General features: G+C 46.4%; 1 protein-coding gene across 3 annotated transcripts in view; it reads left to right on the top strand.

The window, feature by feature from the left end:
* Positions 1-16,549, top strand: part of COG5 (component of oligomeric golgi complex 5) — a 412,214-nt gene that overhangs the window by 44,742 nt on the left and 350,923 nt on the right. For 2 of the 3 annotated variants that reach the window (XM_044280194.1, XM_044280193.1), the window contains exons 1-2: positions 13,689-13,745; positions 13,826-13,895. The exons of the other annotated variant lie outside the window; for it this stretch is intronic. In XM_044280194.1, coding sequence (XP_044136129.1) covers positions 13,702-13,745; positions 13,826-13,895 — 114 coding nt within the window. In that variant the 5' untranslated portion in view covers positions 13,689-13,701. Of the gene's footprint in view, positions 1-13,688; positions 13,746-13,825; positions 13,896-16,549 lie in introns of those variants that run through there. 3 annotated transcript variants of the gene reach the window in all.

The following is a 16,549-nucleotide window of genomic DNA, read 5'->3' as shown; positions in this document are numbered from 1 at the left end:
TTCCAGCCTGAGCCCAGCTGCCCAGAGCACTGATCCTGAGCCGCTGGAGTATTCAGAACTGGAAGTTATTACAGTCATTCACTGTAAGCTATATTATATATAGTGGTGGAGGGTGTGATTGCCTGCGAGGGTGTGGGAAGGCGGGATCCATCCATTCTTGCCCAGGGTCCAATCAAAATTAAAGACGGCCCTGCACACACTACATTTTAGCATTTTCTAAGAATCCTAGAAACTAATGGGGTCATTTACCAAACTGGTGTAAAGTAGAAAAGGCAACCAATCAGATTCCACCTTTCATTTTCCAAAGGAGCTGTAAAAAATGAAAGGTGGAATCTGATTGGTTGCTAAGGGCAACTAAGCAAGCTTTACACCAGTTTGATAAATGACCTCATAAGTAACTGTTCTTCAGGCTACACTTTATTAGAAGGTCCGGGAGCTACATGCCTAGCCTTATTCTTGATGGTAAATTGTGTAGTCACGTCTTATCTTTCATCTATGTCTGAAATGATCCCTATGTTCAGAGTATACATACTCATTGGTTTGATACTCAATGATGATTGTACCTTCAGTGATTCTGTATTAGCTCTACATGACTCCGCATTCCCTCTCCAACCCTGACTACTGGTGCATGGGAAGGAATACTTTTCCATATATATATATTTTTATAGTTTTCAGATGCTTAAACTGTTTTTTTGGATTCTAGATTTTGATGACGTATCCTCTAGACCAGTGGTTCGCAACCTTTCTAAAGCCGTGACCCCGTAATAGAGTTCTTCATGTTGTGGTGACCCCCAACCATTAAATTTTTTTCCTTGCTACGTCATAACTAATTTTGCTACTGTTATGAATTGTAATGTAAATATCTGATATGTCCCCCCAATCATCATCATGTGCCAGTATAAAGTCCCCCCCGCCCATCATCATCATGTGCCAGTATTAAGTCGCCCCCCCCAATCATGTGCCAGTATAAATTCGCCCCCCCAATCATCATCATGTGCCAGTATAAAGTCCCCCTCATTATCATCATGTGCCAGCCAGTATTAAGTCCCCCCCCATCATCATCATTATGTGCCAGTATTGTAATAAAATTAAAAAAAAACACTTATACTTACCTCAGTGTCAGCGATGCGATTCAGGACTCTTCTGGCCTGTGTCCCGTGCTGTAAGGCTCAGGCGGCGTGATGACGTCATCGCGCCGCCTGCGTCGGCCTCTGATAGGCTGCCGGCCTAGTGCGCCGGCAGCCTATCAGAGGAAGGGGAGGGGACACACCTCTCCCTCCCCTGCACCGCCGCAGCACAGGCAGATTACAAGGGAGATGAGCACAATGGAAGCGCTCATCTCCCTGTGCTTGACTGCGGCGGCGGCTCACTTGGGGGGCGGGAACAGGGGCATTTTAGATGGCGGGACACAGCATGATGTAGGGGGGGGCCGTGGCCCCCCCCTGGCGACGCCACTGCTCACGAGGTAGGGTAGTATAACGCTACACGGGCGCCCCACAATAGGAAGCCTCAGGCGACCCCCCGGAAAGGGCCGATCGACCCCCAGGTTGAGAACCGCTGCTCTAGACACCTTGTTAATCTCTGATCGGTTGGGGTATGACACCTAGCATCCCCACTAATCAGCTGTTTCCAGCAGCTGCCAGAAAAGAGTGGACAACCCCTGTACAAGTGGACAATACTTATATTTGTTTCTAGATGCCTTTAATATGAAGATAATCTTTCTTGCGTTACCAGTTACAATATAATAATATAAATGCTTCTCCTGCAGCAAGTGACAGGTTATTCCATGATAAGATGGTTCCTATAATTCATGCGCTTTTGTGGTCTTAGGCCAGTTTCACACTGGCGTTTATCTGTTCCGGCAGGGGAACAGCCTGCCAGATGTGTACACACGTATGCTGCCGAAAGTCCACCCGGTTTCATTCACTACAATGGGGAGCGACGTAGATCCGGGCTGGCAGATACCGCTGCACGCTGCTCCTCATTATAGTGAATGGGGCCGGGCGGACTTCTAGCAGCACACGTGTACACATCTGCCAGGCTGTTCCCCTGCCGGAACAGATAAACGCCAGTGTAAAACTGACCTTAGTAAATAGCTAATTCTGATGTAATTGAGGCACTATTTGCCGTTATTCACCATTAGGTTAGAAATAGATACAACCTTCATGGGATTTGAATGACATTTTTTTTGTTTTTTGGTGTGAGATTTTGATTGTGTTGTGCCGTTGAGTGACGGAATAAGGCACCATTCAGACAGTATATGTATTACAGCTACGAAAAACAGACCCCACCCACAGAGCCTTATTCAGCTAAGTTCAGAACTTTAAAAAGAGGACCTGTAGCATTCACTAAAATGTTGGCTACTATTACCTGTCTGTAACCGCCTAACCACCAATTCTGGTTCTGGCGCCACTATGCCCCCATTCTCATTTGGCGGAGTGCTCTAGTTCACTCCCTGTTGAGAATCACACACCCTTGAGTGAACAACTTGAATAGCATATTGGATCAGAAAATGACTATGCCCAATTACTTGGGAATGGATGAGGACTAGTAAAAATGAGGAATCTGTGGATTAGAGGCTACAGCCAGGTAATGGTGGCGACATTGTTAAAGGATGTCACCCCTTGAACTGCAGACCATTTTGTTAATGCTCCCATAACTGCAATATGGCTGGCTTCAAACAAGTCATGATGTTGTGTGTTCCTACTTGACCACGGCTCTACATTATTGTACAGGAACTGACAGCCTTGTAAATGATTATGGTGCTCAGGATAGCCCACCAATATGTTTAGTCGTAACCCCCGTGCAGGAAGTCTGTGCCTGAACAACACAGCTCCTCCATGATATAGTGGATGGGGCTGGGAACTGCACTGCTGCTCCCATCAGTGGCGGATCCAGAGTCTGGTCTCGGGAGGGGCACTTTCAGATTATTTTCTGTCCGCCGCCACAAAACAATGGTGCTTATAGAACAGACTCCACAGTGTAGGCTATATGTGTATAACAAACATATTTCACATGAAAACTTACAGTTACTTGGCTTGGCCCTTGGGGATCTCGGACGCCACTTCCACACTTTGGCCGGGGGCTCGGCGGAGCTGATGTTGTGTTTTATCCTAATGAGAAAGATTTCATAATAAGTATTTGGAGAAGGGGCAGAGGGATAGCAGAGCAGAGAGAGGCTGGTGCTGCTACTAGGGGGTCATACCATGGGGGAGTAATAAAGCCCACCATAATGCCCCCCCCCCCAGTAGTAATAATTCTCCTTATAATGTGACAGTGCAAAAAATACCCCCTTGTAATGCCCCCAGTTGAGCTAATGTCCCCATAGTGGCCCCATAATGTGCCAGTATAAAATACCCCTATATAGTGCCCCTAGTAAATGACCCCATAGTGCTCCACACCCTTCTTCCTCCTAGTGCCCCCCATAATGTACCAGTATAAAATGCTCCAGTAGATGCCCTCAGTGTCCCCCATAATTTGCAAGTATAAAATACCCCTTCTTAGTGCCCCCCGTAGATAAAATACCTCTTCTTTGTGGCCTCAGTAGATGCCCCTATAGTGCCCCCAATCATGTGCCAGTATTAACAGCCCCCCCCGTGCCAGTAATAATAGCCCCCTATGCCAGTAATAGCAGCCCCCAGTAATAAGAGCCCCCCTGTGCCAGTAATAAGAGCCCCCCTGTGCCAGTAATAACAGCCCCCAGTAATAACAGCCCTTCTGTGCCAGTAATAACAGCCCCCAGTAATAACAGCCCTTCTGTGCCAGTAATAACAGCCCTTCTGTGCCAGTAATAACAGCCCCTCTGTGCCAGTAATAACAGCCCCTCTGTGCCAGTAATAACAGCCCCTAGTAATAACAGCCCTTCTGTGCCAGTAATAACAGCCCCTAGTAATAACAGCCCTTCTGTGCCAGTAATAACAGCCCCTCTGTGCCAGTAATAACAGCCCCCAGTAATAACAGCCCCTCTGGGCCAGTAATAACAGCCCCCAGTAATAAGAGCCCCTCTGTGTCAGTAATAACAGCCCCCCTTTGCCAGTAATAACAGCCCCCCTTTGCCAGTAATAACAGCCCCCCTTTGCCAGTAATAACAGCCCCCCTTTGCCAGTAATAACAGCCCCCCTTTGCCAGTAATAACAGCCCCCAGTAATAACAGCCCCCCCCTTTGCCAGTAATAACAGCCCCCCCCTTTGCCAGTAATAACAGCCCCCCCTTTGCCAGTAATAACAGCCCCCCCTTTGCCAGTAATAACAGCCCCCCCTTTGCCAGTAATAACAGCCCCCCCTTTGCCAGTAATAACAGCCCCCCCTTTGCCAGTAATAACAGCCCCCCCTTTGCCAGTAATAACAGCCCCCCCTTTGCCAGTAATAACAGCCCCCCCTTTGCCAGTAATAACAGCCCCCAGCAATAACAGCCCCCCCTTTGCCAGTAATAACAGCCCCCCCTTTGCCAGTAATAACAGCCCCCCCTTTGCCAGTAATAACAGCCCCCCCTTTGCCAGTAATAACAGCCCCCCCTTTGCCAGTAATAACAGCCCCCCCTTTGCCAGTAATAACAGCCCCCCCTTTGCCAGTGATAACAGCCCCCCCTTTGCCAGTGATAACAGCCCCCAGGTGCCAGTGATAACAGCCCCCAGGTGCCAGTGATAACAGCCCCCAGGTGCCAGTGATAACAGCCCCCGCCAGTAAAAGTATATTGTATATAATAAAAAAATAAAAATAATAAAAACACATACTTACCTCCATGTCAGTGATGCGATGCAGGCCTCTTCTGGCCTGTGTCCCACGCTGTATGGCTCAGGCGGCGCGATGACCTCATTGCGCCGCCTGCGCCGGCCTCTGATAGGCTGCAGGCACTAGGCCGGCAGCCTATCAGAGGAAGGGAAAGAGACACTCCTCTCCCTCCCCTACCGCAGAACAGGCAGGCATCTGTATCGCTGTACTGAGGACGGCGATACAGATGACTAGAGATGAGCGCTTCCACAATGGAAGCGCTCATCTCCCTGTGCCCAGCCGCCGCCGCCAGCTCGGGGAGGGGGGGGGGGGCCAATTGCCCCGTTGCCTCCCCCTGGATCCGCCACTGGCGCGCATTGAAGTTCCCAAGGATAGGACATCACTATCAAAATACTGGACAAACCCTTTAAGGCTAAAATGAGCTGCCTGACTAAAAAGTTATAACACACTGAGGGCAGCTATATCTATTTGAGACATAAATTCAAAATCAAATTTGTTCTAAATTGCTCTCGTTGCACCCAGGCCCCACTCATTTCTGTGGCGAGCCCCTGCCCCGCTGCTTTGATTGACAGGGCCAGGCGGTGGCCAAGCATTAAGGGAGGTGCTGGCCACAGAAAGGAGCAGAGCTTGAATGCAACAAGAGCAATAGTGACACCCTCATTGCCCCAAAGGCCTAATTTGCATATTAAAAAGTATCATAACTCTGTGCGCGGTGAGAGGCCGCCGCACTAAAAAGTTGGACATGCAGTACTTTTAGTCCGGCGCCCCTTCGCCGTGCACAACCGTGCTGCGCCAGAGCTCTGCCCTGTCCCCATTATAGTCAATGGGGATGGAGCGGCGGTCCGGCGAAATAGAGGCAGGACAGATCCGACAGGGTGAACAGCCTGTCGGATCCGTCCTGCCGCTAGTGTGAAAGTAGCCTAACGCAGCCTTGGATCAACAAAAGTATAACAGCATTTCAGGTGACCCACAGCTACACATGTGTTGTTTCCCATAAAAGTGGTAAGAAACACACGCACCCATGTATATCACCCTGGTTTTGCCAGAACTTGTATAATAAAGAAGGTGTTATTTAAACTGTCTGTGAACAACAAAAAAATGTATACAAAATTTGTAATTGTTTTTTTTAATTAATAAATACTAATCTATAAACCCTGTGCACCCCAAAATGTGATACCAATAAAAACTACATCTGCATATGATGGCTCAGTGGTTAGCACTGGTGCCTTGCAGCGCTGGAGTCCTAGAACCACATCTGCATGGAGTTTGTATGTTCTCCCCATGACTCGTAGGCTTCCTCCAGTTTAGGCCTCATGCACACGACCGTTGTGTGCATCCGTGGCCGTTGTGCCGTTTTCCGTTTTTTTTCACGGACCCATTGACTTTCAATGGGTCCGTGGAAAAATCGGAAAATGCACCGTTTGGCAGCCGCATCCGTGAGCCGTGTTTCCTGGCCGTGAAAAAAATATGACCTGTCCTATTTTTTTCACGGCCAACGGTTCACGGGCCCATTCAAGTCAATGGGTCCGTGAAAGAACACGGATGCACACAAGATTGGCATCCGTGTCCGTGATCCGTGGCCGTAGGTTTTAGTTTCATACAGACGGATCCGAAGATCCGTCTGCATAAAAGCTTTTTCAGAGCTGAGTTTTCACTTCGTGAAAACTCAGATCCGACAGTATATTCTAACACAGAGGCGTTCCCATGGTGATGGGACGCTTCTAGTTAGAATACACTACAAACTGTGTACAAGACTGCCCCCTGCTGCCTGGCAGCACCCGATCTCTTACAGGGGGATATGATAGTACAATTAACCCCATCAGGTGCGGCACCTGAAGGGGTTAATTGTACTATCATATCCCCCTGTAAGAGATCAGGGCTGCCAGGCAGCAGGGGGCAGACCCCCCCCTCCCCAGTTTGAATATCATTGTGCGGCCCCCCCCCCCTCCCCTGTTGTTAACTCGTTGGTGGCCAGTGTGCGCACCCCCCCTCCCTCCCTCTATTGTTTTAATACATTGGGGCCAGTGTGCGCGCGCCCCCCAACCCCCCCCCCCCTCCCTCCCTCTATTGTTTTAATACATTGGGGTCAGTGTGCGCACCCCCCCCCCCCCCCCGATCATCGGTGGCAGCGGAGTAGAAGATTTTCATACTTACCTGGCTGCTGGCTGCTGCGATGTCTGCGTCCGGCCGGGAGCTCCTCCTACTGGTAAGTGACAGCAATGCGCCGCACAGACCTGTCACTTACCAGTAGGAGGAGCTCCCGGCCGGACACAGAGATCGCAGCAGCCAGCAGCCAGGTAAGTATGAATCTTCTACTCCGCTGGCACCGATGATCGGGGGGGGGGGGGGGGGGGGCACACTGGCCCCAATGCTATTATTACAATAGAGGGAGGGAGGGGGGGGGTTGGGGGGGCGCGCACACTGGCCCCAATGCTATTATTACAATAGAGGGAGGGAGGGGGGGGGGGTTGGGGGGGCGCGCACACTGGCCCCAATGCTATTATTACAATAGAGGGAGGGAGGGAGGGGGGTGCGCACACTGGCCACCAACGAGTTAACAACAGGGGAGGGGGGGCCCACTGGCCACCAATGAGTTAAAAACAGGGGGGGGGGGTCTGCCCCCTGCTGCCTGGCAGCACCTGCCAGGCAGCAGGGGACAGTCATGTACACCGTTTTTTTGTATATTCTAACCTGAAGCGTCTCCATCACCATGGGAACGCCTCTGTGTTAGAATATACTGTCGGAAATGAGTTTCACGATGTAGCTCATATCCGACAGTATATTCTAACATAGAGGCGTTCCCATGGTGATGGGGACGCTACAAGTTAAAATATACCATCGGATTGGAGAAAACTCCAATCCGATGGTATAACAGAACTCCAGACTTTACATTGAAAGTCAATGGGGACGGATCCGTTTGAAATGGCACCATATTGTGTCAACATCAAACGGATCCGTCCCCATTGACTTGCATTGTAATTCAGGACGGATCCGTTTGGCTCCGCACGGCCAGGCGGACACCAAAATGACTTTTTTTTCATGTCCGTGGATCCTCCAAAAATCAAGGAAGACCCACGGACGGAAAAACGGTCACGGATCACGGACCCACGGACCCCGTTTTTGCGGGCCGTGAAAAAAAACTGTCGTGTGCATGAGGCCTTACTCCCACACTCCAAGGACATACTGATAGGGACCTTAGATTGTGAGCCCCATTGGGGACAGTGTGTACAGCAAACCGCACTATATCAGTGAGTAAAATACTAAGGGGGGTATTTTTACTTCTCCGAAAAAAATGTAGTGTGACCTCTGACGGAAACCCTGGTGAAGGTGTGAACGGAGCATTCAGTGCAGGTAACATTTTATTGAGTTTGATGTGCTTATTACTCTCCAGTATAGTAGTGTGGTATCATCTGCTCTAGTGTAACTTTTGGGATGCAAATTTTAAAATGTTGTTCTTGACATAATCCCTTCTTCCTTCCAGTCATTTCCTCACTACTTTCCATGTATAGCAAAGATGCATTAGATTTCTCAACAGCAGGTGGCGCTGGAAGTCTGGCTACTCTGTAGTATGTTTTTTTCAAATCGGTATAATAATAATTTAAAGTTTCATTTTTCTTTTATATCTATGTAAGGCTACTTTCACATCATAGGTTCTTAATATTGTAGGAAAACACTTCCGTTTTGTCCCGATTTCTTGTTAATGGGGGCAAAATTGAATTGAACAGAACGGAGTGCAGCAGAATGCATTCCGTTCCATTTGGTTACGTTTTTCTGTCCGGCACGGGATTCAGAGCATAACAGATCCGGCATGAAACGCAATGTAAGTCAATGGCGCCGGATCTGTTTTCTTGGAAAAAGAGAACGTATCTGGCGCCCTTTGACTTACAATGGTTTTAGAGACGTATCCGTTATGGCCATTTTTGAGATAATACAACCGGATCCGTTCAGAATGGATGCAGCTGGTTGCATTTTCATGACGGAAGCGTTTTTGCTGAACCCTGCCGGATCATGCAAAAATGCAGACGTGAAAATAGCCTAACAAATTAATATATATATATAATAATAAGAAAAAAAACAGCAGCACTCAGCTTGAGAAAGACCGCAACAAGCGGTTGAAATGTCGCTATTTGACACTGGGTGAATAAACTACACGTTTTTGTTTTTTTTTGGGACACACATCTTAATCATTGAATTCAGTCCCATTGTGACAGGTGTATACATTGATTACCTAGCCATGTAGTCTGCCTTTAGGCTGGGGCTACACGGTGACATGTGTTATATGACAATGGATCTAATGATTGTTAAACAGGTGCAAAAAATCCAGGTTTCATGGACATTGGGTCACAGGTTGCAAATCGCACATGACTTTTACTCGTTTGACTTTAATGTAAGTCGCGTGCAACTTTTCTGTGTTTTTGCTGTATTTTTACAGTCAAATCACAGTATTAAAATAGTCATGTTAGGCCACTTTCAAATCAGCGTTTCCATTTCGTTTAATACATCCAGATGCATCCGTTTCATCCGGATCCGTTTGTATTAAATAGAAACTGAACAAACTGGATCCTTTGCCGAAAAATTGGATCCGGCACTATTGACTTTCATTCCGGATCCGGTTTGTTCAGTTTCGCAGACTGGACACAAAGCTGCAGCTTGCAGCGGTCAGAAAACTGAACAAACCGGAACGGCATGCATCCTGAATCTGTTGTTCTGTTTTGTCCTCATTGACAGTGAATGTGAAACTAGCCATACGGTACTTTCACACTTGCGTTTTTCTTTTCTGGCATAGAGTTCTGTCCTAGGGGCTCTATACCGTAAAATAACTGATCAGTTTTATCTCCATGCATTCTGAATGGAGAGCGATCCGTTCAGGATGCATCAGGATGTCTTCAGTTCAGTCTTTTTGCTGCGGTTTTATCTCGGTCCAAAATTCCAGAACACTTGCCTGAATGCCAGATACAGCATTTTTTTTCTATAGGAATGTATTAGTGCCAGATCCAGCATTCAAAATACCGCAATGCTGGATCCATCCTTCCGGTCTGTGCATGCTCAGACCGAAAAAAAAGAGAATAAAATAAATGCTGGATCCGTTCTACCAGATGACATGGATCCGGCATTTCAATGCATTTGTAAGACTGCTCAGGATCCTGATCAGTCTTAAAATGCCATCAGTTGGCATACATTTTTACGAATCCGGCAGGCAGTTCCAGCGACGGAACTGCCTGCTGGATTCCTCTGCCGCAAGTATGAAAGTCCGCTTAGACAAGCTGCACATATTTTTTGGGTGTGCAACACATGTTGCCGTTCAGCCCCAGCCTTAGAAACTTTTCTGAAAGAATTCTAGTGTGTTCCTGTAAGGGGCCATTCACACGACCGTATGGCTTTGCGGATCGGCAAAACACAGACACCGGCCATGTGTGTTCTGCAATTTGCGGACCGCACATGGCCTCAACCATAATAGAAAATGCCTGCTCTTGTCCGCTATTGCAGATAAGAATAGGGCATGTTATATCTTTTCTGTCGAGACGTGGTACGGAATAACGGATGCGAACGGCACACAGTGTGCTGTCCGCATCTTTTGAGGCCCATAAAAATAAATGGATCTGCAGACCTTCTGCAAAATTGCGGAACGGCTACGGATCCGTACATACGGTTGTGTGAATGGGCCCTAATAGTACTGTTGTGTGTAGGAACAACAGCAACTCAGCCACAAGGTGGAGACCACGTAACGTTCCATATCCTCTGACATTAAAGAGTAGGCAGGAGCCCGCTTCGCTCAGCTAATCCTGGCATAGAACGTTGTTACAGGGTACTGATTTGCTATGCCAGCATTTAGCCAGCCTCAGGGGTACACCATTCTCCGCGGCCCCATTGATACAGTGCAGAGAATCCATATCTGTGAGAGGTCAGCGATGTGCCAGAATAGTGAATTTGAAGCGTGGTTTAAATCAGGGCTTTAGGTGTAAATTTATTTAGTAAAAGGTCAAAATCAATTAATAAAGTATATTAGAAAAATTATTTTTGGGGTATTTGGGACATTTAAAAAAAAAAAAGTGGAAAAAAAGTTTAGTTACACTTAAAGGATAACTCATATTTTCACTCCATATTCAATTTTCAAATATGTAGTGGCTGATGAGGTGATAATCCATAATCACTAATTATTTTGCTCACATACCCCATGATTAATTAGATTCTGTCCATAGCAACCGCTCTTCACCAGACTTCATTCTGACTCTCTTCTAAAGATGGCCGCTGATGCCCTCAACCTGAGGCTAAAGACCGCCTTCCCTCAGTACCCAGAATTAATTCTGCTCATCTTGGGAATGCGCAGCCCCACCTCAACCAATCGGCGTTCTCCACACTTTAAACACTCCCTCTTCTCCTGAGAGCGCTATAATACTCTGTAGAACGGGATTTTGAGCTCTCTATGCAGCAAGTAAATTCTGCAGTCCGACGGGAGAGCGCATGCAGCGTCCGGGACTGCCCACTACTACGTCCTCCGTCTTCTGTATAAAGGGCACCCAACAATGCTCTTTTAGCGTCACCGCTGAGTTGCCAGGGGGAGGATCGGGCATGCAGGAATTACTAGGTAATTCAATACCTAGCCAAAAGTATAAACTAGGGAACTAATGTAAACTTAATGAGACACATCCAATTACCTAAAAAAAAAAAAATTAAATATGACAGTTTACCTTTAACCCCATCTGCGGAAGCCACCTTGAGGCCTGGTAGATGGGCCCGACACGTATGTGCGCTAAGAGCTTCCATTATTCATTTATAGTCGGTATTGTACCACGTTTATCTAGAATGACCCCTATTTCTTTGCTCTATAGTTTGTATATATAACGATGTGCAGCCATTTTGTTTTTTGTTATTTTGTTTGTAGTTTCCCTTTAACATCAGTAACATCAGCTCAAATATTGTGAGCCAGGAACTTCATGGAATGGGTTTCCATGGACAAGAAACTGCATGCAGGCCTTGCACCACAAACCAAAGTGTCAACCATTGGATATATGGTGTAAAGCATGCCACCAGTGGCCTCTGGAGCAGTGGAAATGTGTTGTGAGAAATCACACTTCTCTTTCTGGCAATCTAATGGATGAGATTGTTGAGCACCAGGAGGATGTCACCTGCCTGACTGCATTGTGCAAGTTATAACGTTTAATGCAAATAATGCTATGGGATTGTTTTTGTAGGGCTCTTCTACACCCCTTAGTAAGGGTGGGAAATCTTAATGCTTCAGCACACCAAGACATTTTGGACAAGGAAGCTGGCCGGTGCCTCAACTTAACTTCGGCGGTCCACTGCCAGTGCAGGGGTTATTAAGACCGGTGTCTAAAACACTGTTCTTAATAAATGACCCCCAGAGTTGGGATCACAGTTACATTGGAGGAGTCAAATGCATTTAGAACTTCATTATCTGATTTATATAATGCAATAAGGTTCAGTGCTGGTGTTACTTATTTTTTGTGTTGAATCGGAAAACCCCTTTAAACAGGTCCTACAAGAAATATGGAGACAATTATAAAAATAGGCAGGGGGAAGCAGTTTTACAGTATATAAAACAGTCCCTAAGTACTGTAGACCTGCTTCTTCATGCCTTCTATACTTACTGTGAATGGTGATCACTGACTGCCTACTCTGTTATGTTATCCCCAGTGCCTCGTTAGTTAGTGAGCATGCCAGGCATACAGAGCACACATACACTGACAGTGTACAGATGACAGGGACAAGTGGTTTTATATTATATTAGGGTAAGGTATATCACTGTATGGGTGGGAGGCAGTGAGGGCAGCAGCAGGACTGCTCTGCATGTAAGAGTGATCTGTCTTCAGTACTGCGCTGAGAAGGACAACTTAAGTCAGTAAAATAGTACAAAATCATTTAAGAAAGTATATTGCAAAAGTAATCCTAATCGCTTCTCCTATGCTGAAAAAGATGTAGGTACTCTTTAAATGTTTACATTACAAGTTTTCCTGAATCTTTCCCCATAAAACTATACATCAATCTGCTCAGCTCCTCCTGCTCTATAACCTGCTGCCTGTAGATTCCGTGGCATTTTGTGGTTAGAGGTGCAATTTTGATGCAGTTCTTATTTCAATATAAGGCTACTTTCACACTAGCGTTCGTCGGTCCGCTCGTGAGCTCCGTTTGAAGGGGCTCACGAGCGGACCCGAACGCAGCCGTCCAGCCCTGATGCAGTCTGAATGGAGCGGATCCGCTCAGACTGCATCAGTCTGGCGGCGTTCAGCCTCCGCTCCGCTCGCCTCCGCACGGACAGGCGGACAGCTGAACGCTGCTTGCAGCGTTCCGGTGTCCGCCTGGCCGTGCGGAGTCGTGCGGATCCGTCCAGACTTACAATGTAAGTCAATGGGGACGGATCCGTTTGAAGATGCCACAATATGGCTCAATCTTCAGGCGGATCCGTCCCCCATTGACTTTACATTGAAAGTCTGGACGGATCCGTACGAGGCTATTTTCACACTTAGCTGTTATATGCTAAAATAATGCAGACGGATCCGTTCTGAACGGAGCCTCCGTCTGCATTATTATGATCGGATCCGTTCAGAACGGATCCGATTGAACGCTAGTGTGAAAGTAGCCTTAGATACGTTTTTTTTTGTTTTTTTTGGGGGGTTTGCAGTGAATCCAGAAAGAATGATAATTATAAAGGAAGGACTAATACTTTCCCTCTCCTTCTCCTTTCTGTCCTTCTCTCTTTGGGATTGTTTGTTTTTTGTTACACATAGTATTCTTGTGCGACCATTCCAGACACTGATCTGCATCCGCATGTATAGTGCGCTGTTTAACATACAGTGTCAAAGCACACTAAATGCTCACGACATAGAGCCTTGGAAACCATTTATTTATGGCAGCTTAAATAGAAAATGTGTTATGTTGTAGCGCTTAGTTCTGTTGTTTTATAAGATTTCATTTACTTCTAATCTGTATTCATCTTTTAGGTGTTCTTCAGATGATGCAGACTCGTATTGGAGCTCTACAAAGTGCAATTGATAGGTAATTCCTATTGTCTTTTATCAATATAAAATGACTTCCATATAGGCTGTAGAGTAAACAGCTGTCTCTGTCCTTTCCAGAATCCGAACAAAGATTGTTGATCCATATAACAAAATTGTGTCCCGTACCGCACAGCTAGCACGTCTTCAAGTAAGTACTTGGCTCTCTACAGGAAAACTGAAGCTTTCTTTAGTTGGTAATACATACTAGACAGAAAGTGGATAGTATACATGGCTGTTCAGTGGTATTTTATATTCATATAAAATTATCCCCAAAAATATGCTGGACTCGGAAATTCTTAGTTATCGCCTACGCAGTTGAAGTTTTTCATGCAGCAGATGTCCCCTTACTATCTGTCTCATCCGGCTTCAGACTGGAGTGTGCACACTGGCATTCAGTGCTCCAGCGCTCCATCCTCTTCAGTACATATTAATCGTTATCCTCTTCTTTATAATGCCGGCCATTGCAGTTCAACTGCGCAGGCACAGCACTCCAGACATGGAGTCTGCGCAATAGAGCAGATAAGGGGAGTGTCGCACAGCGCTCAAGACAGGGGCTTTTGAAAGGAGCTGGAACTATCTTGAATGAAGTAAATAAGAGGGGTCAGTACTGCCAAAACAGTGCACGGGCACTATATACAAGACCAGCAGCCCCAGCCAAAAACAGCCCAAAAGAAAGACAGGGATGGAAATCGCCCCAGGATAACAGACGCTGGCACAGAATAAAGAAGTGGCCAACCCCTTTAAAGATGTTGTCTGAGAATGGGCAGAAATTCTCAGGGGCCTGAAAATGGTGTAAACAAAAAACACAAAAACGCTCACCTTTTCAAAGCGTCCCCGTTCCAGCACCATGACTCTCATCTATCCCACTTCCGGTCCCCGGACTGGAGGTGTCATGTGATGTCTACATGCACATGACCACCTATGGCCAGTCAATGGCCTCAGTGGCAAAATGTACAGGGACCGCGCTAGAACCAAGATACTGACAAGGTGTGTTTTTTCTTCTCTGTGAACACCATTGTCAAGGCCCTTGAGAAGTTTTGTCCAGTTTAGACAATCCTTTTAACCTATAAGGCATTCTTTCCTTCAGTTGCTCATCTTGTAATACCCTTTAGTAGAAAAAAGTTCCCCACTCTAAATGCAGCAATCAAAAGACGCAAATCCTATGTGATTGGTAAGGGGGTGATAACATGAAGAAAGGTTTCTGCCCCTCCCTTTGTTTCCTTCTGTTATCTGCAGCTTTCCTCGTTCCTTACAGAGATGTAAAACTTTTTCATGCTGCTCCCCAACTTCAAATGAGTGCTACTTCTAGAATATTGATCCTGCAATCATTTGAAAGCTAGCATTCTGGCCTTTCATCTGATGCTGTAAGCTCTACCCCTTAATTTCTTGCCACAGCTGTCATTCAAAGGTAATAAATATTACAGTGTAAGTGTTAAAGGGCTTTTCTTACAGGAAATGTAAATATAAAAGAACCCAAACTACTTACCGCCCTTCGCTGGTCTCAGTGACCTGCTGTATGGCTATCGTTGGCCTGTGCAGTCATGTGCCGTACTAACCGGCATCACTGCCGAGGTGACCTCTCAGGCATCTCTTAGTAGAAGAGTGTACTGCTTCTAATTTTTGTTTGATCATTTTTGCTGCTTCTGTCTTTATCCCTTACCCCTATATCATTTATAGAATAATACTGGGCCTAGCTCTGAACTTTATATGTTATTCCTTTTATATACAGCTGATGTTAACAGACTAGTTATTTGGCATATGCTTACTAAAAAAACTGTAGTTCTCCAGCGAAAGAGACGTTCTTTTTAACTAAGCATGTGCCCTGCCTCTCCATTCATTCTCTATAGGACTACTGGAAATAGCTGAGCGCGTTTCTCTGCTATCTCTGGCACTCCCATAGAGTATGACTGGAGCAGCAGGGTGCATGCTTGGCCTGGTGCTCCATCGGGAGTTCAGGACAAGAGAACGGGACCCCTGATGGAACAGTCTCACACAGACTGTGCAGGGCCGCTCCCCTAACTGATAACAACCAGTTGTACTTTTATTCATAAAGGAATAATAGAGGAACTGCACATCATAGCCTCAGAAGTGAAGGTGCTCCAGAATTGTTATTACATGGGGAATGCAAGTACCATAATTACTTAAACAGGCATGTCAGGAGAGGTGACGGGTACTAATAGTAGATTATTTATACGTCAGTCTAGTCTGATTTGAGTATAACCTTTTATGCCTGGTGGCGCACACACCGTCCTACACAACAGATGCATTTTTTTCTGCATTTTCTTTACTTGCCTTCCATCAGCGCTGTCTATCCTTTCTCCCGATCCTTATCAGCGCTGTCTATTCTTTCTCCCCATGCTTTCACCTTTCCATCAGCGCTGTCTATCCTTTCTCCCCATCCTTCCATTAGAGCTGTCTATTCTTTTCTCCCCCATGCTTTCCCCTTTCCATCAGTGTGCCTATCCTTTCTCCCTATCCTTCCCCTTTTATCAGAGCTGCTATCCTTTACCTAATCCTTCCATCTGCACTCTCTATCCTTTCTTCCCATCCTTTCCCTTTTCCCATCAGCGCTGTTTATCTTTTCCCATTCTTTCCATCAGCGCTGTCTATCCTTTCTTCCCATTCTTTCCATCAGCGCTGTCTATCCTTTCTTCCCATTCTTTCCATCAGCGCTGTCTATCCTTTCTTCCCATTCTTTCATCAGCGCTGTCTATCCTTTCTTCCCTTCTTTCCATCAGCGCTGTCTATCCTTTCTTCCCATTCTTTCCATCAGCGCTGTCTATCCTTTCTTCCCATTCTTTC

The sequence above is a fragment of the Bufo gargarizans genome, chromosome 2 (genome assembly GCF_014858855.1).
Source record: "Bufo gargarizans isolate SCDJY-AF-19 chromosome 2, ASM1485885v1, whole genome shotgun sequence".
In the NCBI taxonomy this organism is placed as follows: Eukaryota; Metazoa; Chordata; class Amphibia; order Anura; family Bufonidae; genus Bufo; species Bufo gargarizans.
The sequence above is the reverse complement of the archived record's forward strand: the minus strand, read 5'-3'. Positions and strand labels throughout refer to the sequence as shown.